Genomic DNA, 23,777 nt, shown 5'->3' on the forward strand with positions numbered 1-23,777 from the left:
CCACCCCACACTGAATACCCAAACACGCACACTTGAAGTATCAAGTATTCAACACAGCACTCCGTGCAAATACACAAAATCAACTAATAACCACAGCCGACCCCTCCCGTTTAAAGATCCAAACCAAAAAGAAATACACAAACAAATGTTGTAATATAACCCAAGAATCCACATTCGAACAAACAAAAAAACAAAACACACTTGGAATTACAAACAAAAATCACACTTTAACGAAATCAAACAAAATATATTTAAATCAAGGCAAAAAAAAAATACAAAAATAAAATGAATGGTGATGAATGAATGAATGAATGAATGAATGAATGAATGAATGAATGAATAAAATGAATGGTGGCCCTAGACCCTTCCAGAGCCCAACGGGAGCCCAAAACACAAAGACGTCCTAATGCCCTATGAAGCAGTGGTTGACAAATAGGTGGTTCGTGGAGATGTCATTTATATGCAAATTAAGCACTCAAATGAGTTGAAAGTTACATGAATGTGTTCGTTTGAGTGTGTCGAGTACAGTAGAGGTGTTTAAAGTAAAAAAAAAAGTTAATTATCATCAATAAACCCTAAGTCCACGACCCCCCCCCCCCCCCCCAAAACGGTGTCCAAACGGAGGCAGTCCGTAAAATTAGTGGGTAACCGGACAAATAGTGGTTCCGTGGGAGGGGGCGTGGCCCGGGGGAGGTCAGCGGGGGCCCGGGGGTCATTTGCCCACTTTAGTGGGTAATCGAAACAAATAGTGGTTCCGTGGGAGGGGGCGTGACCCGGGGGAGGTCAGCGGGGGCCCGGGGGTCATTTGCCCACTTTAGTGGGTAATCGGACAAATAGTGGTTCCGTGGGAGGGGGCGTGGCCCGGGGGAGGTCAGCGGGGGCCCGGGGGTCATTTGCCCACTTTAGTGGGTAATCGGACAAATAGTGGTTCCGTGGGAGGGGGCGTGGCCCGGGGGAGGTCAGCGGGGGCCCGGGGGTCATTTGCCCACTTTAGTGGGTAATCGGACAAATAGTGGTTCCGTGGGAGGGGGCGTGGCCCGGGGGAGGTCAGCGGGGGCCCGGGGGTCATTTGCCCACTTTAGTGGGTAATCGGACAAATAGTGGTTCCGTGGGAGGGGGCGTGGCCCGGGGGAGGTCAGCGGGGGCCCGGGGGTCATTTGCCCACTTTAGTGGGTAATCGGACAAATAGTGGTTCCGTGGGAGGGGGCGTGGCCAGGGGCAGGTCAGAGGTGGTCCGGCAATCGGGGGGAATTAGGAAAGCGTCCACTCGCAGGCTAAACGAATGGCTCGAGATCCCATTGAACTAATGGGGACGTGGATGCGGTGGTGGCGACACACTGTGGATGAAGGCGGCACTGCATCTGCGGGTCTCGAACTTGGGGGGGCCTCCGTCCGGCCCCCGGTGGGGTCAGGTCCCCCAAAACCCGACCAGGGTCATCGAGCGGCCGGGGAGGGTCGGCGGGCGGCGTCAGCCGCACCCACAAAAATTTCGGGTGGGCGGGGCGCACCGTCCAAGAACCCTCTACCACGAACCCACTGTGTAATGGACCGTTTGGACGCCTTACGAGTTTACGCACTATCAGAAGTAAGGGCACTGAGCGAGCTGTAACTGTCTGTGGAAGCCATTGCTAAAGGTTCGGTAAAGTAAAATTAACTTGAGGAATCGCACGGCGAACCTGCAAGCGTTGACATTAATTTCTTAATTTATGTCAGGAGTGCAAAATAACCGATCTGTAGGTAATGAACAATATCAACAAGAATCAAAAGCCACGTCTTCTCCGTTTTATTTGTGGTCACAGACATGCACTAACCTGCATGTGTTCGGGCTCTTAGTGAAACAGTGTGCATATTTGGAAAAATATATATAGATTTATTCTAGTTGCCGGACAGCGCTGGTTGTCACGGGCAACCCATGCAGCTTGCATTGCTCGGCACTTCAGATGTGCGGTCAATACTATGAAACCTCAAACGGGGTTGAGTCCCTTCACATATCCCCAGATCTAGTTTCTTTTCTGGTGCACCAGAAAAGGGGCTACTTTGGCTGATAAGCCTGGGTGACCTGAGGATTACAGTGAGGCTTCCCTGCCGAGTACATCTCTGTGGGCCCCCACTCCTCTATCGCATCGCAAGCATGTAGAGACTGTGTTCGTGGGTGGTTCATGTTCTCTCATGAGAGCATAACCATGTTGGCGTGTTGTTCATCTTGCCAAAAAGTGTGCATATTTGGACAAATATAGATTTATTATCACAGGTTTGCAAAATATTTCGTCATACAGAATAACATTTCTTTTCATTTCTCACTGAATTAGCCTATGCTGATCTGAAGAGCTGAATGACATTCAGAGCGATCTCTGTCTGTTCATCCTGCTGCATGCCACTTGTGATCTCAGAGCTCTCTCATTCGCTGTACTCATCCCTCATCTCATCTCTCTGTTGTAAACATTGCCAACATGTGAGCCAAGAACATGTCTCAGAACTGCTGTAACTGCTGCTGTCGGTATTGCTATATGTCCCCTGTGTCTGTGCATTGCCGGTTTGCAAATTAGCTAATTTTAATGCGCCTAATGACACTCCCCTATTTATGCGAACCATTCCCTCTTTCCACACAATACCCATCCCACCTTTTCGCAGTCGACCACGCCCCTTTTTGGAAGCCTTTTCAAATCGAAGGTGTGAAAAAACCCAGCTGCAGCAGGGGGGGGTTCATAACCCTTTAAAGAGCACCCATCATGGAATTTTGAAATTTACCTTTCATGTAGTGTGTAACATAGATCTAAGTGAACAAAAACATCCTTCAAAATTTGAAAGATGACAGTGCACCGTATATATAGTTATTTTCTTTCAAAAGTAAGAGTCGACTCCGAGTCATTTTTAAGAATCATTAGAAGACCGAAGCTTTTTCTCTGACTAGATGACGTCAACTTGTCAAGTTATTTGAATACGATATGCCCACTTATTGCGCTCCAAGACGCCAGTGAAAACTAGAAAACATCATGGCCACGAGACGCTGTGTTCTGAAGTGTGACTCAAAAGCATACTTTTTTTCATCTGCCCAAGGATGAGCATTTGAAGACTAAGTGGCTTGAAGACAAACCATACATCGTCGCGATTGTGTGTTTATTAGTCTTCAAATGTCTCTATTTGCATGTGTCGCAATCTCAGGAAGCTTTTATTATGGACTTCTATTATGGCACATGGTATCTTCTTCGTCTGTCTGTACATGGACTACATGTGCACAGTGCGCCATCCGGCTGCCAGTATGAATTGAAAACAACACATAAGAGACTCAATCGTGATTAGGATATATCTGCGCAATTTGAGGAAGTATTGAATAAAAAAAAAATACTCCTGTTTAGAAATTTGACACAGACATATGAGAATCTATCAATATGTCTCCTCATCTGCACACTTTTGAACTAAAAGCCCTGAGGGATGTTGATTTGTCGCGAGTCTTCGTGACGAGAATAGAGGAGTTTTTATGAATGAGATCAGCTGAGGCTCATATTACAATCAAACGGTACCGACGCGGTTTTCATATTCATAACTCCTGACACATATTAACAAATTACTGTCACTATAAGACTTTGATGGGCGTTCCGTTTCCGAAAATATCTGCACAGACTATACCAATCACAACTGACTGGGTCATCGGACCAATCACCGCAGATTAGCATCACGTAAAGGCGGGGTTTGAAAAGTGAATCACTAAAGGAATCATTTGAGAATCACTGTCAAAACAGGTAAAAATAAATGCATATTATAAGAAAACTAAAGTCTTTTGTCATTGCATGCATGCAAAACGTCTCGGGTTATGACTATAACCCTTGTTCCCCGAGAAGGGAACGAGACACTGCGTCGTCGAGTGACAACACTCTGGGAACGCCCACAGCGTTACGCATCTGAAGCATGAATGAAATCAAGCCAATCTGATTGGTGTTGCGTCGTGACGTAGTAGATGACGGCATACCCGGAAGATACAAAAAGGAAGCTGATGCAAACACACACTAGCTCTTTTGCGATGAAGCAAGCGCTCTAGCCGTGATAGGTGTGGCGACGAGACGCAGTGTCTCGTTCCCTTCTCGGGGAACAAGGGTTATAGTCATAACCCGAGACGTTCCCCTTCGAGGGAACTCGCACTGCGTCGTCGAGTGACAACACTCTGGGAACGTTAATACCCACTAGGCCACACCAAATCACCCCACGTCCCAGTGTGAAGCTGGGTACCCAGGCACACTTAGGACGCAAGAACTCGAGCACCAGGCGTCACCGGGAGGTGCAGACTGTAGAATCTTATGAAGGTGTGCGGGGTGGCCCACCCGGCCGCCTCGCATACTTCTTGAAGCAAGACGCAGAAAGAAGGGCCACTGAGGAAGCCATGCTCCTGGTGGAATGGGCCCTCACGGCCATGGGTGAAGGCAAATTGCGCACCCTATAAGCCGTGGCTATAGCCTGGACGATCCAGTTACTGATCGTCTGAGTTGACGCAGGCAGCCCCTTCTTGGGTGAGCCAAAGCACACCAACAACTGGTCTGACCTTCTCCAATGGGAAGACTTCTCTAAATAGATACTCAAAGCTCTGACCGGGCAGAGCAGATGAAGTCTCCCCTCTTCCGCCGTCAGGTGGGGAGGGGGATGGAAAGCCTGAAGAACCAGAGACCGGGCTCCCTGAGATGGAACCTTGGGAATGTAACCCGGTCTAGAGTGAAGGATGGCCCTTACTCTGCCGGGGGCAAACTCCAGGCAGGTTGGCGTGACCGCCAAGGCCTGGAGATCTCCCACTCTCCTCAGAGAGGTAATGGCGAGTAGAAAGGCCACCTTCAGGATCAGGTTCTTAGGCTCAGCCAGCTCCAGTGGCTCGAAGGGGGCCTCAGCCAGCCCTTCCAGAACCACCGCCAGGTCCCAGGTTGGGACTCTGGAGCGAGCTACCGGCCTCATCCTCCGAGCCCCACGGAGGAACTGTACAACCAGGTGGTGCTTCCCCAAGGGTCCATCACCTAGAGGTGCGTGGAAAGCCCCAAGGGCAGCCACGTACACCTTCAGGGTGGACGGGGTAAGACCAGCGGAGAAGCGATCTTGGAGGAACTCCAGCACTGAAGCAAACTGTGCAGTTAACTGGGTCCACCTCACGCTCTCTACACCAAGTGGAGAATACGTTCCACTTGAGGCTGTACAGTCTCCTGGTAGAAGGAGCCTTGGAGCTGAGCCAGGTCTCGACCACCTCTGCTGACAGGCCCGCCTCTAGGTACCGAGCCCCCTCAGGGGCCAGACCCAGAGGCTCCATAGCTCTGGCCGGGGGTGAATATTGTGCCCCCTGCCTGAGAGAGCAGATCCCTCCTCAGAGGGATCCGCCCTGGAGAGCCGTCTAGCAGAGCTATGATGTCCGAGAACCCTACTCGAGTGGGCCACCGGGGTGCTACTAAGAGCAGGCCGATGCCCTCCCGGCGGACCCGCTCCAGAACTCCCGGGAGCAGAGCGATCGGGGGAATGCGTACAGACGCAGCCTCGGCCACGTCTGCATCATGGCATCCAGCCCTAACGGAGCTGGATGCCTGAGAGAGAACCACAGTGGACAGTGGGACGTCTCTCGAGACGCGCACAGGTCCACCTCCACTGGGCCAATCTCTCGCACATGGCCTCCACCACCTCTGGGTGGAGTCGCCACTCCCCGGTCCTCAGCCCCTGCCTCGACAGGATGTCTGCTCCCTAATTTTGGTCCCTGGGAATGTACATCGCCCTGAGGGACGATAACTTCCCCTGGGACCACAGGAGGATTTGATGCGCCAGTCTGCATAGAGGGCGCAACCTCAAAACCCCCCTGGTGATTGAGATACGCGACAACCGAAGTGTTGTCTGAGCGTATCAGGACATGGTGGCCGCGGAGGTCCGGGTAAAAAGCTCCTCAGAGCTTTGTAGACCGCCAGCATCTCCAGGCAGTTGATGTGCCATGAAGAATGTCGGGTCTCCCACAGACCTCTCGCAAAACGGCCTTCCATGACCGCGCCCCAACCAGTGAGGGAAGCATCTGTTGAAGCGGCTCTCCGGCAACATGATGCTCCCAGCACCGGTCCTTGGGACAGGAACCAAGGTTTCCGCCATATGACGAGGAAACGAAGGCATTTGCGCGTTACCCTGATCATACGAAACGGATTTCCCCTCGGGGAAAACCCCTTGGCCCTCAGCCACCACTGTAGGGGTCTCATGTGCAGCAGGTCAAAAGGTATCACCTTGGACGCTGTTGCCCTGAGCCCCAGCAGTCTCAACTGCTTCACAGTGAGGCTGCAGCCTGGCTTCACTCAGGAGACCATCGCCAGTATGGACTCCACGCGTGAGGGAGACATTTGTGCCCGCATCGACGTGGAGTCCCCTACAACCCCCAGGAATGTAGTCCGCTGGGAGGGCGAGTCTCAGCCCCAAGCATCTGATGTGGGACAGAACGACATCTCGATGCCGAACCGCCACCGCAAGGGGAGAGTGCCAGGCCGAAGGGAAGAACCCGATATTGGTACGCTTCGCCCCCGAAAGCGAACCTCAGGAACTTCCTGTGACATGGAAGGATGGAATATGGAAGTATGCGTTCTTTAGATCTATCGTGACGAACCAGTCCTCGGACTGGATCTGACTCACGATGGCTGGAATTATGAGCATCTTGAACGTGAATCTCCTCAGAGACCGATTCAAGAGCCTGAGATCTATTATCGCACGCAACCCACCATCCTTCCTTGGAACTATGAAGTACCGGCTGTAGAACCCGGAGTCCCTGTCCGCCAAAGGAACCCGCTCTATGGCTTCCTTGGCTAACAGGGCTTGTACTTCTTGTTCCATAACCCGAACCTGCTCTGGGCCGACCACAGTCCGGACCACCCCGTTGAAACTCGGGGGAGGAGAACCGAACTGCAGCCTGTAACCCAGCTCTACAGTCTGCAGGACCCATGTAGATACACTCGGAGGGCATGACCATGCGCCAAGATAATCTACTAAGGGAACCAGCCTCTCGAGGCTGGCCTCGGGTGTCAACCGAAACTCGTTCCCGACCCCCCTGAAGCGGCTAACCGGCAGGGAGCAGTCGAGAACGATTTTCGGTGGGCGCACACGTTCGCTGCCCAGTCGCAAGTCCCCTTGGAGGCGACGAAGGCAGCGTGTGTGCGCGGGAAATCAGTGAGGCCCGAAGCGTCTTTGACGGCGGGAACACAGCACTGATTTCCCGAGAGCTCCTGGGGGAAAACGACCTCGGTCGCTCCTACCCGGGAGAGGGGGCTGGCCAGCAGGGGCCTCATCTAAGGGAGCAGCTCGACAGGGCCGCAACACTAGGGCGGACACTACGCCTAGCAACCGCCTGAAACTGATGTGTCCCGCAGGCCACCAGGCGGCGAGAACGACATCAACTTCAGGAGGGCTCCCTCTTAGATGAATATCCAGACAAGTCAAACACGCTTGGGTGACAGACTGATTAAAGTATCTAACTTATCAAAGTCAGAAAACATGACACTCAATTCCTCAGAATTAAATGTCATCATAATCACCCAACCCGTGCAACCTAGTCTGAATAACAGGCTGAATAAAAAATACATCTAACTCCTCACGTTAGATAATACTTTAATTTAATTCCTCAGAATTAAATGCAGCCATAATATGGTCTGAATGATAGGCTGAATATCTAACTCCTCAAAGTCAGATCATATATTATTTAATTCCTCAGAATTAAATACAGGCCAAATCATCAGACGATACTGTTTTATTGTATTTATATGGCTCGTAACCATACGTTGCCTCAGCAACGTGGCTCGAGCCGTTATAATACAATTGGCTTTAATTCCTCGGAAAAAAAGTCAAACAGGCGCGAGGCTGAAACACCCGAAAAGCGTACGGTAGTACGCGTCGAGATATTTCTCAATGAAAACAGCCAGCACCCTCAGGCGCTGACCGAATGCCTCGCACCCAACAGTATCCACAATACAGTGAAACATGGTCAGAAATGACACCAGACGATACTGTTTTATTGTATTTATACGGACTCGTAAACCACACGTTGCCTCAGCAACGTGGCTCGAGCCCTTATAATACAATTGGCCTTCATCCCTTGGGAAAAAAAGCCAAACAGGCGCGAGGCTGAAACACCCGAAAAGCGCACGGCAGTACGCGTCGAGATATTTCTCAATGAAAACAGCCAGCACCCTCAGGTGCTGACCGCATGCCTCGCACCCAACAGTATCACATTTCACCGTATCACGTTGTATCACTTTACTAGCAGACTCGAACCTACGCGCTGCCCTTTTTTTGTTTTTGGCAACGCGAGATTGAATCTTGCATAGGAAATGGCGAGCCTCGATACGGAGCACGTCTAATTCCTCAAAATCAGACAGCTCACGCATCGGGTCCTCCACCCCGGGGGAAGAAGCCGCAGCGCGGGCTTCCACACGGGGAAGGAGAACAATGGAACTGTCAAACAGGGAAGGAGAAGATGCCTCAGCACCCTCTCAAGTTCCCCTGACAGCCCATCTGCGAGTCCCATGATTGATCAACCGTGCTGTCTTTTTTTTTTTTTTTCGACAGACACAGGACCAGCCACGGGGTTCGCGAGCCCTGCTTGTGAACAACGTTGGTAGACAAACAACATCAAATAAGACTGACAAAACACAGAGCGCTTCGCTGAAGAGCAAAAAAGCTAGTGTGTGTTTGCATCAGCTTCCTTTTTGTATCTTCCGGGTATGCCGTCATCTACTACGTCACGACGCAACACCAATCAGATTGGCTTGATTTCATTCATGCTTCAGATGCGTAACGCTGTGGGCGTTCCCAGAGTGTTGTCACTCGACGACGCAGTGCGAGTTCCCTCGAAGGGGAACTGTTGTTGGGGACTTCTAAAACAATATTTGGAACATTTTAAATGCCATAATTGTTACAGTACACAGGAGGCAGACAGACGTAACAGGTAATGGTAGTTTATTTGACCACAGTAGAGCAGATGAAGTAACACAGGTGAGTAAACTGGTTGTAGATAGACGTTGAATGGATATGATAGAGATAGTTACTGTCCTTTGCTTTGCAGATAGATGAACGTTGGAGCTTGGAGATCGCTGGAGAACTGAGGAGCTGACTGGAACACACACACACAGCAGACGAGGGACACAAAGGGAAGGAGACACGCTGGAGACAGGTAAGTATGCAAAGAGAAGTCATTGAGGTAAGCATAGCACAGAGTATACGCGAACGAGACCGGACATGGAGTGCTGTGTGAGTGTGTGTTATATAGTGCTGGTGATGAGTGCCGTGATGAGGTGCAGGTGATGGTGATCAGAACTCAGGAGATGGCGTGCGTTGTGATTGGTGGAGGTTGGAACCTGACGTGTCTGTGACAATAATAGGTGCTCTTTAAGTCAGTTCAGTGTTGATTCAGTTCAGTTAAATAACTGTAAAATTCATCAATTGTGCATACATATACAGCATATTTATGCAGATACATATATGTGTGAGTGATATGACAGACTCCTACACTCCACTGCACAGAACAAACAAAAGACACAATATAGTAGTGTTTTACACTTTTCACATGTGTGTAGTTGACATGTATGTGGCTTACCATTTGATAGTGTGTATGTGTAGTTAGGGGAGAACCGGGGCGAAAGTAACACAGGACGAAAGTAACAAAGCGATTTTCTCCGAGCCCTGACTATATTTGCATTTCAAGTTATGACAGCACATTCAGCACACAACCCTTGACGGATCTGCCAAATATCACGTAATTCCGTCATTGTTTTCCGCGGTTAGGTCCGAAATATAGTTTTCAAGTACAGAAAGTAAATTAATGAAGCGGTACTTTTTTTTCTAATTACAAGTTGTGTTTCACGTGTCACAGTAATGATCAATCTACGGGTTATTTAGTGCTGTTACACACCCTGAAGGTTTGTCTTTTCAGTATAAAAGTAAATCGTGTTTAAATGTCAGGACTTCCTGTCGGGGCGAAAGTAACACGCTATTATATATATAATGCATATTATGCTAATTTAATTTAATTTAATTTAATTTTCATATTGTTCATTCTGTTGAAGAAAAAACTTATCAAATAGATTTACATTGCAAATAAAAAAATATTCTAAACAATTCAAGTGTGTTCTGTCAGGTTACATTTGAAACATTTGATAAACTTTAACATTTAAAATGAAAATGTAATTTAATATTTATTTTGCAAAGATAAAGGACAAAATATGTTGCAGTTACATATTAACATGGTCATAGTCAGGTATGTTTAAAAAAAAAACAAGAGTATCACAAAAAAATCTAGCTTGTATTGTTGTGTTACTTTTGACCCACCTGTGTGTTACTTTCGTCCCACCTGATGGGGTCAAAAGTAACAATGTGCAGCTTATGTTCAAAGTGAAAATATACTGTAGTCGTTCTACATTTGTACAAAATACCACCTGCTATTTATAGACCACACTTGTGAGTTATTTACCACAGCAAAAATATATCTCGTCTAAAATATTATCTTTCAAAATTACGTTTTTCTGAAAAATGGTACTTTCGTCCCTGCTCTCCCCTACTATGCAAAAGAACAATTTTTAGAAGAGTTAAAATTGTTTTGAATGAAGTGTTTTGTTTTTGCAAGAGATGTGATGTTTTACGTTATCTGTGTGTTTTGTGGTTTTGTGTAGAGTTTCGAGAAATAGAGCCATAGTTTCAGAAATGATGCAAGCATTTAAAAAAACAAACTGTAATGTTTCCTTTTTACTTCAGACCAAACATACTATTTTTGTGACTTTCAGATTAATTATAGAAGCATAATTTTTTCCAGTGAATAATTGTTTTTATCAGTTCATGCATTTGAATTGAATATAGCACCATGCTCTGTGTTTGAGCTACAGGAACATTCTGTGGAAGGACAGGTTCTGCGGTACATGTCCACTTCCCACTGTGATGCCATATACCGCTGTAATCATTTCATCAAGATGGCCACTATCAGTAACAGCAGATCCGTCTAGGGCTGTACCAGGGTTTGCTGTCTGGTATAAAACCAACAATCTGTCAGCAAGACTAAGAAGATTCCAAGATACCGGCTTGTCCCAGTGCATTAGCAGCTCAAAAATGGGTAAGAACTGAATGTGTGTATTATTCATATGACATATTTTCTTTAAACACCTCTCAGTAGTAAATGCAAAAAGATACAGTCAATACAAACAGATACAGTGCCTGCTAAAACCAATCAGTTTATTAATAAGTATATAATATCATATAATATAATATTAAAAAACTATTTGTTAGTCTCTATAGAAATGTATCCCTGCATACATTTGCCTCACAGTTTAAAAATTACACTTAGATTGTTGTTGAATATATAACAATATTGCATTCTCATTTACATAAGAGTCATATGATTCTTCAAATGAATAGAACTGGACAAACAATACATTAATAAAAAGAACAAAAGATAGATTACAGATTAGGAATGTATTAAATAATTTGGTGCCAGTGGCATTTGTCCAAACTATGTCTTCAAAATGTAACCTATAACTGCTGGAATAACACTATTTTAATGTTGAACTGAACTGTATTTGTTCTTCTTTCTTCAATCCGTTTGCAGTCTGGATTGTGACTGGTCTTCTTTATTTCATCTAACCACCTTTACACTGTAAAAACATTTTTAAAAAGTATATAGTGCTGCTAATAATTGCATTTTACAATTTTTTTTACAACCCAAATCAGAAAAAGTTGGGACAGTATGGAAAACGCAAAAAAAAAAAAAAAGTGATTTCTAAATTTACTTTGACTTGTATTTCATTGCAGACAATATGAACACAAAATATTTCATGTTCCCTTTCAGTCGGTCACTACGACGTACGTCGGTATTACTGACAAATTGGGATCACTTTAGAGAGCCCCTATCAGCTTCGAGATTTAGAGAACAGGCCAATGGGCCATTGGCGTGCGAGATTTGCATCTCGCGCTCCGCCCCGCGCCACGGGTATAAACAGGAAGCGAGAGCATCGCACTGACGTCATTCACTTCGGAGCCGAACGGCGTTGATGAAGCAAGCCTGCTTTTCTAAAAGAAAGCCTATCTGCAAGAGAGATGCTCCAGAGAACGAGAAGGACGCTCTGTGTTGGCGAAAAGGCACAATCAGCGCGACCGCATGTTCACCGCTGAATCAGCATAACAAACTGCTGTTCTCACAGCAACTGTCGGTTCGGTGAGGGCGTTTGTTTCAGTGAGTGCACCACAGGACTGCACTTACCACCTGTGTGTTGCCGCGGTCTTCCCCTGGGTGCTTCAGCACTGTTTAAAGAGCGTTTCCTCACAAAAGAGCAACACGGGTGTGACACTGCGTCTTTTTCAAGACGTCATTCCACTCGTGCGTTTCTGGATGCGGTTGTTTCCTGTCCCGACGGCCACGATCCCTCTCGCATAAACATGTTGAGACTGTGTTCGTGGGTGATCCGCGTTCTCTCAGGGGAACGGGATCACGTCGACGCGCTGGTCATCTCGCCTTCCGCGTGAGGGTTTGAGTGTTTGAGTGTTCAGCGTGCCGTGTGCCGTTTAGCTGCCGAGTGACAGCGCGGGTTGCCACGGCAGCTCAGCGCGCGTCACTCGGCGGCCACGCATGTTGAGACTGTGTTTGTGGGTGGTCTTTGCTCTCTAATGAGAGCATAGCCACGTCGGCGCGCTGTTCGCCTTGCCTTTTTCATGAGGGCTTGAGTGTTCAGTGCGCCGTGTGCCGTCTCACGGCCACGCCCACTGTCTCACATGTCTGCTGGTAGCTTACAGATGGGATTGCTGGTCCTAAAAAATAAAAAATAAAAAAAATAAATAAAAAAAAGGACCTAGCGCTTCATTTGGGTCTCTAGCAGAGGACAGATGTCAATCACTGCATCGGAGAGAGGGCTGTTATGTGTTGAAAATGAAGATGATGCTGAGATTCCCACTATAATAGTGGGCGCTCGTGCTGAATCCGATTCATACTCGACAGCCATGCTTTCCCGGGTGGCTGAGGCATAGTGCAACGCATAAATCGCCTTGCCTGCCCCTTGCCTTTCCCGGATGTGCGTTGGAAGGCTTTTGCATTATGGAACTATTGGTGCCAAAATATGGAACACCAATAGGGCCATAATCTGTATAAAGTTTTCCTCTCTCACTACCCTCATCGGTGGGGTGGCAGTGCCACTGGCAGGCCACCTCCGCCCTGCTTAGGGCATGAGGGTAGTTCTCAGCCGAGGTTGAGCTGCGCACAGCGCTGGCCCTTGGCTAGACGATGTCCAGAAACACCATTGACCCGGATTTGGTTCGGAACTGTTCTTCCCCCGGAGGAGGGCTGGGTGAAAACCATTAGTAATTCTGTTCCGCCACTGGGGTTAAAAACAGCCAGTGGTACCCAAAAAAAAAAAAAATATATATATATATATTAAAAAAAAAAAAAAAAAAAAAAGAGAAGAACAGTTCCAATATCTCTGGGTCTCGGGAGTTCAGGAATGGCAGCGTGTGACGCTACAAGCCTCGCCGCCCTCATTCCCCTCCCCACAAGAGGGCGAGAATGGCAGTGTGTGACGCTACAAGCCTCGCCACTCTCATTCCCCTCTTCTCAGCGGTGTGTGGACGACAGTGCGCAACGCTATGCCTCGCCGCTCTTGTTCCCCGCTGAGGAAGGAGGTGAGGCAGACCGTGTGCAATGCCACAAAGCCTTGCCACGCTCAGCCCCTCCTTCATTTGGAGAGCGCGCTGGGCGGTGTACAACGCTCCCATGCCTTGTCAGCCTCTGGTGCCTCTCCAAATCGCCAGCAGGGGGTGCCGGCTGTGGGAACGCACTCAAGCGGCCTTTCCACACTCGCACACCCCCTCAGCGAATGCAGGTCGTGTGTCAGACCCAGACCCCTACACGGACCACTCCCATGTCGTCCTGGGGTCCCTGCATTCCGCCTTGCTGCCCTGCTGCGGGTACGTCTGTGGTACCGATGACCCTGCTTGTTCGGTCTCTGGGGGCCTGGCTAGCGCTCCCCAGCCCGTCTCGCTGGGTCGTCTGTACCATCAGACTCGGCTTGCGATTCAGTTCGCCCGGCGTCCGCCCAAGTTCGGGGGCGTTCACTTCACGTCTATTGCGTGGGTGGATGCCCCTGTGCTTCGAACGGAGATCGCTGTCCTACTGGCGAAGGACGCGATAAAGCCGGTCCCTCCAGCCGATATGAAGTCCGGGTTCTACAGCCCGTACTTCATTGTACCCAAGAAAGGCGGCGGGTTACGGCCAATCTTGGACCTGCCTTACTTGAACCGTTCCCTCCACAGGATGCCGTTCAGAATGTTAACGCAGAAACGCATCTTCAGGTGCGTCCGTCCCCAGGATTGGTTTGCAGCGATCGACCTGAAGGATGCGTACTTTCATGTCTCGATTCTCCCTCGACACAGACCGTTTCTACGCTTTGCTTTCGACGGACGGGCATGTCAGTACAAAGTCCTGCCCTTCGGGCTGTCCCTGTCGCCCCGTGACTTCACGAAAGTCGCGGAGGCGGCCATTGCTCCCATGCTCCCATGGTGTTCGTCTTCTCAACTATCTTGACGACTGGCTGATTCTTGCCCAGTCGCGGGAACAGTTGTGCGAACACAGGGACATGGTGCTTCGGCACCTCAGCCGGTTGGGTCTTCGGGTCAACTGGGAGAAGAGCAAACTCTGTCCCGTACAGAGGATCTCTTTTCTCGGGATGGAGATCGACTCGGTCGCCATGACAGCGCGCCTCACCGAGGAACGCGTCCAGTCGGTGTTGAGCTGCTTGAATATGTTCAAATGCAGTACAGCGGTTCCACTGAAATAATTTCAGAGGCTCCTGGGGCATATGGCAGCAGCAGCCGCAGTAACGCCGCTAGGGCTGCTCCATATGAGACCGCTTCAACACTGGCTACATGACCGAGTCCCGAGATGGGCGTGGCACAGCGGGTCCCTCCGTGTCCAAGTGACGCAGAGATGCCGCCAAACCTTCAGCCCGTGGTTGGACCCTTCATTTCTACGGGCAGGAGTGCCTCTAGAACAAGTGTCCAGGCATTCTGTTGTCTCCACGGATGCCTCATCCACGGGCTGGGGTGCCACGTACAACGGGCTTGCAGTATCGGGTCTGTGGACGGGGCCCCAACTGCAATGGCATATCAATTGCCTGGAGTTGCTGGCGGTTCGTCTTGCTCTCAGCCACCTCAAAGGGTCGCTCAAAGACAAGCACGTTCTGATCCGGACGGACAGCACTGCGGCCGTTGCGTACATCATCAAACAGGGTGGTCTACGCTCCCGCCGCATGTCCCAACTCGCCCGCCATCTCCTTCTGTGGAGTCCGAAGCATCTGAGGTCCCTTCGTGCCATCCACATTCCGGGCCCGCTCAATCGTGCGGCCGACGAGCTGTCACGGTTGCCCGTGCTGCCCGGGGAGTGGAGACTCCACCCCCAGGTGGTCCAGCTGATTTGGAATCACTTGGGGCCGCACAGATCGATCTGTTTGCCGCCCCGACACGACCCACTGCCAGTGGTACTATTCCCTGCCCGGGGGAACCCTCGGCACGGATACCCTGGCACACAGCTGGCCCCGGGGCCTACGCAAATATGCGTTCCCCCCCAGTGAGCCTTCTTGCACAGACACGGTGCAAGGTCAGGGAGGACGAGGAGCAGCTCCTCTTTGTAGCTCCGTACTGGCCCAACAGGACTTGGTTCCCGGAACTAGTGCTCCTCGCGACAGCACCTCCTTGGCCCATTCCTTGGCCCAAGGACCTCCTGACTCAGAGACGCGGCACCCTGTGGCACCCGCGTCCGGACCTCTGGAAACTCCATGTCTGGTCCCTGGACGAGATGCGGAGGTTCTAGGTGACCTACCGCAAGCGGTAGTTGACACCATCACTTCCGCCAGAGCCCCCTCTACGAGAAGGCTATATGCGTTGAAGTGGAACCTATTCGTCGACTGGTGCTCTTCTCACCGAGAGGACCCCCGAAAGTGTTCGGTCAGATCTGTGCTCTCTTTTCTTCAAGACGGGTTGGAGCCCTCCACCCTTAAGGTGTATGTTGCCGCTATAGCGCAATCATGACCTGGTTAATGGTTAATTCATTAGGCAAGCACGATCTGATCGTCAGGTTCCTGGGGGGACGAGGAGATTAAATCCGCCTCGTCCTCCCTTTATACCCTCTTGGGACTTGACTCTGGTGCTGACGCACTTCAGAGGGCGCCCTTTGAGCCTTTACAGTCAGCGGAGCTTAAGATCTTGTCTCTAAAGACAATACTCCTGATTGCATTGGCCTCAGTTAAGAGGGTAGGGGACCTGCAGGCATTTTCGGTCGACGAATCGTGCCTGGGATTCGGGCCAGGTGACTCTCAGGTAACCCTGAGACCCCGGCCTGGATATGTGCCAAGGTTCCCATTACAAGTGGTGAGCCTGCAAGCGCTGCCTTCGGAGGAGGCAGACCCAGCCCTGGCTTTTCTCTGTCCAGTTCGCGCCTATGTTGACAGAACGCAAAGCTTAGGACCTCAGAGCAGCTCTTTATCTGTTACGGAGGACAGCAGAAGGGAAAGGCTGTCTCCAAGCTGAGGATGGCCCACTGGATAGTGGACACCATCGTCTTGGCTTATGAAGCCCAAGACGTGCCCTGCCCGCTCGGGATAAGAGCCCACTCCACTAGGGGTGTTGCTTTTTCTTGGGCGCTGGCTCGTGGCACCTCGCTGACAGATATTTGTAGAGCTGCGGGCTGGGCGACACCTAACACGTTCGCTATGTTTTATAGCCTACGTGTAGAACCGGTGGCTTCTCGTGTGCTCGCTTCCCATAGTCAGCTTCACTGAAGTGCCCGTTCTAAATGTCGGCTTGCTGCGCCATTCCCTTCCCCATGGAACGGATACGTGCGCTTATTTTCTCCAGTCGAGTTCCCCAGGATTGGAGAACCCTGTTGAGTCCTCCGCACCCCTCGGCAGTCGGATGTGGCGGAGCGTCTGACGCCAGGTCTGGCACTTGTATGCATTGGTGGAACTTGTGTCGGACTGGGGTCCGTATGTCGTGACCCCTACGGCGGTCCCATACGTGTGTTCTCCATGGTACAGCTCCCTACGGCGAGCTCGTGTCTTTCCCTTGGCAGAGTTCCTCTGCCGTCTCAGTTCGGTGTCGTCCCCCGCCTGTATAGGCCGGGGCCACCTCTGGGACATCCGTATGTTGAACTGCCCACGGCCAGCCCATACGTGTTCTCTCCACATGGTAACTCCCTCCGGGCATGATGTGGCTCCCGCAGCGTCCTTCGGGCACGCTTTCCCAGCGTTATCCAATAAGTCTGCTGAATGGGTCTTGCAGAACAGCAGTGTGACTCTCCCTGCGTGAATCTCCCCGCCCGCATCAGACCGGGGTCTGAGGGGCTCTCGCTGGGCACTGGAAGTGGTAGTAACTGTGGCGTTTTCCATAGGGATCCCAATTCGTCGGTAATACCGGCGTACGTCGTAGTGACCGACTGAAAGAGAACGTCTCGGTTACGTATGGTAACCCTCGTTCCCTGAAGGAGGGAACGGAGACGTACGTCCCGTCGCCACAGTTCCTTACCATCACTGCATGGCCGAGTCACTAGTTCGGCTCCTCAGTGAAAAACGTCAGTGCGATGCTCTCGCTTCCTGTTTATACCCGCGGCGCGGGGCGGAGCGGAGCGCGAGATGCAAATCTCGCACGCCAATGGCCCATTGGCCTGTTCTCTAAATTTCGAAGCTGATGGGGGCTCTCTAAAGTGATCCCAATTCGTCGGTAATACAGACGTACGTCTCCGTTCCCTCCTTCAGGGAACGAGGGTTACCATACGTAACCGAGATGTTTTGTCTGGTCAACTTCATGTCATTAATAAATAGGCATCCTTTCCTCTCATTCAGACCTGCAACCCATTTTAAAAAAAGTTGGGACAGTAAAGCATTTACCACTTTGTAATGTTGCCATTCCTTTTCACAACACTTAAAAGACGTTTAGGGACTGAAGACACCAAGTGATGAAGTGTTTCAGGTGTAATTTTGTCCCATTCTTCCTGCAAACAAGTCTTAAGGTGGGCAACATTACGGGGTCTTTGTTGTCGCATTTTGCGCTTCAAAATGCGCCACACATTCTCTATTGGAGACAGGTCGGGACTACAGGCAGGCCAGTCAAGTACCCATACCCTCTTCCTCCGCAGCCAGGACTTTGTAATGTGTGCAGAATGTGGTTTTGCATTGTCTTGTTGAAATATGCATGGACGTCCCTGGAAAAGATGTCTTCTTGAAGGCAGCATATTATGCTCCAAAATCTCTATGTACTTTTCAGCATTAATGGTACCTTCACAGAAGTGCAAGTTACCTTTCCCAAGGGCACTGACACAACCCCATACCATGACAGACCCTAGCTTTTGGACTTGTTGCTGGTAACAGGCTGGACAATCCTTTTCTTCTTTGGTCCGGAGCACACGGCGTCCATTCCTCCCAAAAAATACCTCACATACTGATTCATCTGACCACAGTACACGTTTCCACTGTGTGATGGTCCATCCCAGATGCCTCCGAGCCCAGAGAAGTCGACGGCGCTTCTGGACACTGTTAACATAGGGCTTCCTTTTGGCACAGTATTAGGCACTACGTATTGTGGTACTTGACAAAGGTTTGCCAAAGTAGTCCTGAGCCCATGTGGTGATATCGCTTATAGATGAATGACGATTCTTGATGCAGTGCCGCCTGAGGGATCGGAGATCACGGTTGTTCAGCTTAGGCTTGCACCCTTGTCCTTTATGCACTGAAATTCCTCCAGATTCCTTGAATCTTTTAATTATGTTATGCACTGTTGAATGTGAAATATCCAAATCTCTTCCTATCTTTCTTTGAGGAACATTGTTTTTAAACATTTCAATAATTTTCTCACGTATTTGTTGGCAAACTGGCGATCCACGGCCCATCTTTGCTCCTAAAGGATTAGACCTTTCTTGGATGCTGCTTTTGTACCAAATTATAATTACAATCACCTGTTGACATCACCTGTTTCAAATTACATCATTATTTAACCATTTTACCTCATTACTAGCCCTAAATTGCTCCTGTCCCAACTTTTTTTGAAATGTGTTGCAGCTCTGAATGGCAGGAAAGGATGCATATTTACAAATGACATGAAGTTGACCAGACAAAACATGAAATATTTTGTGTTCATATTGTCTGCAATGAAATACAAGTCAAAATAAATTTAGAAATTTGCGTTTTCCATACTGTCCCAACTTTTTCTGATTTGGGGTTGTAATATTTAGTTTTTCAAAACTCAGATAGAAACTATTTTTGTGGACTCATTGCTTTGATTTACAATTCACTCATAAACACCTCAAATTTGTAATATTTCACAAATCTCCCTAAAATCAACTGCTGAAATTGAAATTGTTTGTTCAAACACTGTGGTCAATATCTGGTGCTGATTGCCACGTAATGGCCATAAAGCACGAGGATAATGCCACTGTGAGGGACTCGACATGGAGGCAAGATGGGATCCAAAGGCTGGAAGTTTATTAGAAAACAGCAACCAAATCCTAGGCAACAGGCAGAGACGTAGTCGTTAAAGCAGGCAGAATAAACAGTGATGAGTAAACAGCCCAAAGCAACCACTGCAAAAGCGTAATCCAAAAGGCAAAAATCCAATAAAGCAGGCACAAAGGTCAATACTTCGCAAAGTAGCAGTGGAATTGCATGACTATTTATACAGGAGTGTAACAGGAAGTAACCAACGAGCAAGAGTCCAAGTTAGTATTAAGGAGAGGGTTCCCTCTGGTGGCTGGATGAATGAGTGCCAGCCTCTTCCATTACAGCCACAAGTTTCTTATTCAGTACTATGGACAGACTCTTCATACACGACAAGACAAAATATTTATTTAAAGATTAAATCAGATTGCAGAATTTATGTGAATTACTGTAGATTATGTTAAACATCTTTGTCAGTGCCCGATCCACTATGCACCGGCCCCTTACGCTCTCTCCTGCAGGTGGTGAGCCCACAGGAGGGCGGCCCCACGTCACTCTTTCGGGCTGAGCCCGGCCGGGCCCCACGACGTCTCGGTCCTTGATGTCATTGTAGTCAAAAAGGGTTTGTGACTAGGGGCTGCCCTTTGTCACCGGTTCTATTCATAATTTTTTATGGACAGAATTTCTAGGCGCAGCCAAGGGCCAGAGAGTGTCCGGTTTGGGGACCATTCGATTTCGTCACTGCTTTTTGTGGATGATGTTGTCGTGTTGGCCTCCTCAGACCAGGACCTTCAGCGTGCCCTGGGGCGGTTTGCAGCCGAGTGTGAAGCGGCTGGGATGAGAATCAGCACCTCCAAGTCCGAGGCCATGGTTCTCAGTCGGAAAAGGGTGGAATGCCCACTTCAGGTTGGTGGAGAGTTCCTGCCTCAAGTGGAGGAGTTCAGGTATCTTGGGGTCTTGTTCACGAGTGAGGGAAGGATGGAACGGGAGATTGACAGACGGATCGGTGCAGCTTCTGCAGTAATGCAGTTGATGTACCGGTCTGTCGTGGTAAAGAAGGAGCTGAGCTGTAAGGCAAAGCTCTCGATTTACCGGTCGATCTACGCTCCTACTCTCACCTATGGTCATGAGCTGTGGGTCATGACCGAAAGGACAAGATGCCAGATACAGGCGACTGAAATTAGCTTTCTCCATAGGGTGGCTGGGCGCTCCCTTAGAGATAGGGTGAGAAGCACGGTCACTCGGGAGGAGCTCAGAGTAGAGCCGTTGCTCCTCCACATCGAGAGGAGCCAGCTGAGGTGGCTTGGGCATCTATTTCGGATGCCTCCTGGACACCTTCCCAGGGAGGTGTTCCAGGCAAGTCCCACCGGGAGGAGGCCCCGGGTATTACCTAGGACACGCTGGAGGGATTATGTCTCCCGGCTGGCCTGGGAACGCCTCGGGGTTCCCCCGGAAGAGCTGGAGGAAGTGGCTAGGGTGAGGCAAGTCTGGGAGTCTCTGCTTAGACTGTTGCCCCGCGAACCTGCCCCGGATAAGCGGAAGATGATGGATGGATGGATGGATCTTTGTCAGTTCATCAAAAAATGTCTTGATGCTTTAGACTATTTGCAATTAATCACATTTTATTTTAGGTTTTTATCCCCAAAATCTCAAGAAAATAGCATGTTTGTGTGTGAAACAGCATGGAAAAATTATGTTGCATATGAAACACTGCAATGTTAAGATGGTGCATCCATAACAGACCTAAAAGCAACACTCACGTGTTCTCTCTCTCTCTCTCTCTCTCTCTCTCTCTCTCTCTCTCTCTCTCTCTCTCTCTTTTTGATGTTGTGTAGAAGCCACAAGTTTTGGACCTGAAAACTTGACCAGAGGCACAAGAGACAATACCACTATCCAATATGACAACTCATCCTCTAAAAGCTTTATCTTTTACCTATGCATTTCCATTGCCACCTTTATAGTGGGTTTCATTGGAAACGGGCTTGTCATATTTCTGACTGGCTGCAGAATGAAGACGACAGTCAACTCTATTTGGTTTCTCAACTTGGCGATTGCAGACTTCCTCTTCATATTATCCTTCATCACAGCAGATATTTTGCCTTACTTTCTTCCATACAACTACTTTATGTATTTTGTCAACACGACGAAAGAACTAAATATGTTTGCTAGCAATTTTTCCCTCGTAGTTATCAGTCTGGACCGGTGCCTGTGCACATGGATGGTTGTTTGGGCTCAAAATAACCGAACTGTATTTAGAGCCAGGATCATCTGCATCATAGTGTGGGTTTTATCCATCGGCTGCTCCATCCCTTTCTTCACTGTAAATGCACATTTTTATATATTTTTGGTCATATATGAATTTTTAGTGGGCTTCCTCATCCCCTTCCTGATCATTGCATCTTCACACATTGCTATTGGAGTACGAATCAAACGCCTCAAAATGGGGAAGCAGCTCAAGTCGTACCGGGTCATTATTGCTGTTGTCCTGACATTTTTTATATGTTGCTTTCCATTTCATGTTTGCAGTTTTTATGGATCGAATTGGAAAGCAATGAGAATCAGTTTCTATCTGGTTCATCTCAACAGCTGTCTGAACCCCATTCTCTATGTGTTCATGTGTGATGAATATAAAAAGAAGCTTAAACAGTCTCTGCTGCTGGTGCTGGAGACGGCGTTTGCTGAAGATCATCTGGACTTTAGAGGAAGGCAGATGCAAATGGATGAGCAGAACCAGACAAACGCCTTTGAAATGTTTGAAAGCGTTAGTCTAAAATGATTGTGACAACAAAATAATCTCACCAACACCAAAATAATTACAACAACCACTCTAGTCCATATCTAGAAACCTATCAACAACAAAAAACACTTTCAAAATTCATGTTTGTGGTATGACTGTGTAATTTGTATTAAAACAAATGGTGAAAGTCTCTTCTAATGATTGTGGGAACATTATATATGTTTGTGAAACTTTTTATAAATACAAATATGCAACAGCTCAATTTATGTTATGCTGATTTATGTTTGAACTTTATTCTGAATAAAACGATACTCGGTTACTTAATGTAACCTCGTTTCTCTCTAGAAGAGGGAACGAGTATTGCGTAAGTTCCTTACGCTACGGGAAAGTATTCTTTCTTCAAGATTTCTGAAAAACCCAAAATTATCCTTAATTTTGTAACATTGTCAACGCAGTGCGGCAGCCTGGCAGACCATAGCAGGCTATTCCAGCATGCTATTGGCTGCTCTGCTGGCAACTGCAGCAGCCTATCGGTGAGCCCGCGTGACGTGGCGACCAATGAGGGCGCTTTGCGCCCACCTGGCTTCATTTGCCTACAGGTGGGGCGTGGCCACGTGTATATAAGCAGGGCTCACGGGCTGCATGTTCGGTTTTCGTAGTTCTGAAGCGTAAAAGCCCGCGGGGCGCACGGCAAGGAACGCAATACTCGTTCCCTCTTCTAGAGAGAACCGAGGTTACATTAAGTAACCGAGTATCGTTCTCTTACGAGAGGTTCTCTCGTATTGCGTAAGTTCCTTACGCTACGGGAACATATTGTCAACGCCGTGCGCGCCTCGCATACAGCATATGTATCCTAGGGAACCGGGGAAAAAACACTGCTCGGGCAGGGTGGCCGGTAAAGAAAACGGGCCACCACATATACAGACACTTAATTCGAACTGACGGGTGGTTACGACGGGTGGTTACAACACCCTGTCCCATGAATGAGGGAACGGCACCTGCCGGTCTCCTTCAAATTCACCACACCTTGTCTCATGAATGAGGGAGCGGCAACGCCGGTCGCCTTCAAATTCACAATATCTTGTTATATGAGTGAGGTAACGGCACCGCCGGTCACCTTCAAACTCACAACAGCTCGTCTCGTAAATGAGGGAACGGCACCGCCGGTCTCCTTCAAATTCACATGAGCCTAGTACCGAACTTACTACCAGTATGTGAGCTATGTCTGCGCAGAACCACTGGGCAGAACCAACAGCCCTATTGAACTGATAACACTTTCGCCTGTAAGGCAGGAACTTCCAGATTGTAAAATCTCACGAACGTAGACGGGGAGGCCCAGCCTGCCGCCATACAGATATCGTGGATGGAAATCCCTCTGGCCCAAGCCCACGAAGAGGCCATGCCTCTGGTGGAGTGTGCTCTGACACCTAGCGGGCACTGCAGGTGTTTGGAAGCGTATGCAGTTGCAATCGCGTCCACTATCCACCTGGACAGGGTCTGTTTCGAGGAGGCGAGACCCTTAGTGCGCCCACCAAACGAAACAAATAGCTGCTCAGAACGCCTGAAGGCGGCGGAGCGTGTGACATAAACCCTCAATGCCCTGACAG

At 49.0% G+C, this 23,777-nt stretch overlaps 1 protein-coding gene across 1 annotated transcript; it reads left to right on the forward strand.

Moving 5' to 3' along the window:
- Positions 1 to 1,282: 1,282 nt before the first annotated feature.
- LOC307130337 (C3a anaphylatoxin chemotactic receptor-like) lies at positions 1,283 to 22,209 on the forward strand (the record flags this gene model as incomplete). Its single annotated transcript, XM_079823301.1, has 3 exons — positions 1,283 to 1,585; positions 10,860 to 10,956; positions 21,269 to 22,209. 3 exons carry the CDS (start codon positions 1,283 to 1,285, stop codon positions 22,207 to 22,209), a joined length of 1,341 nt encoding a protein of 446 aa, XP_079679427.1.
- Between the last annotated feature and the right edge of the window lie 1,568 nt (positions 22,210 to 23,777).

This window comes from Gobio gobio (assembly GCF_949357685.1).
Source record: "Gobio gobio genome assembly, chromosome: 8".
NCBI classification, from domain to species: Eukaryota; Metazoa; Chordata; class Actinopteri; order Cypriniformes; family Gobionidae; genus Gobio; species Gobio gobio.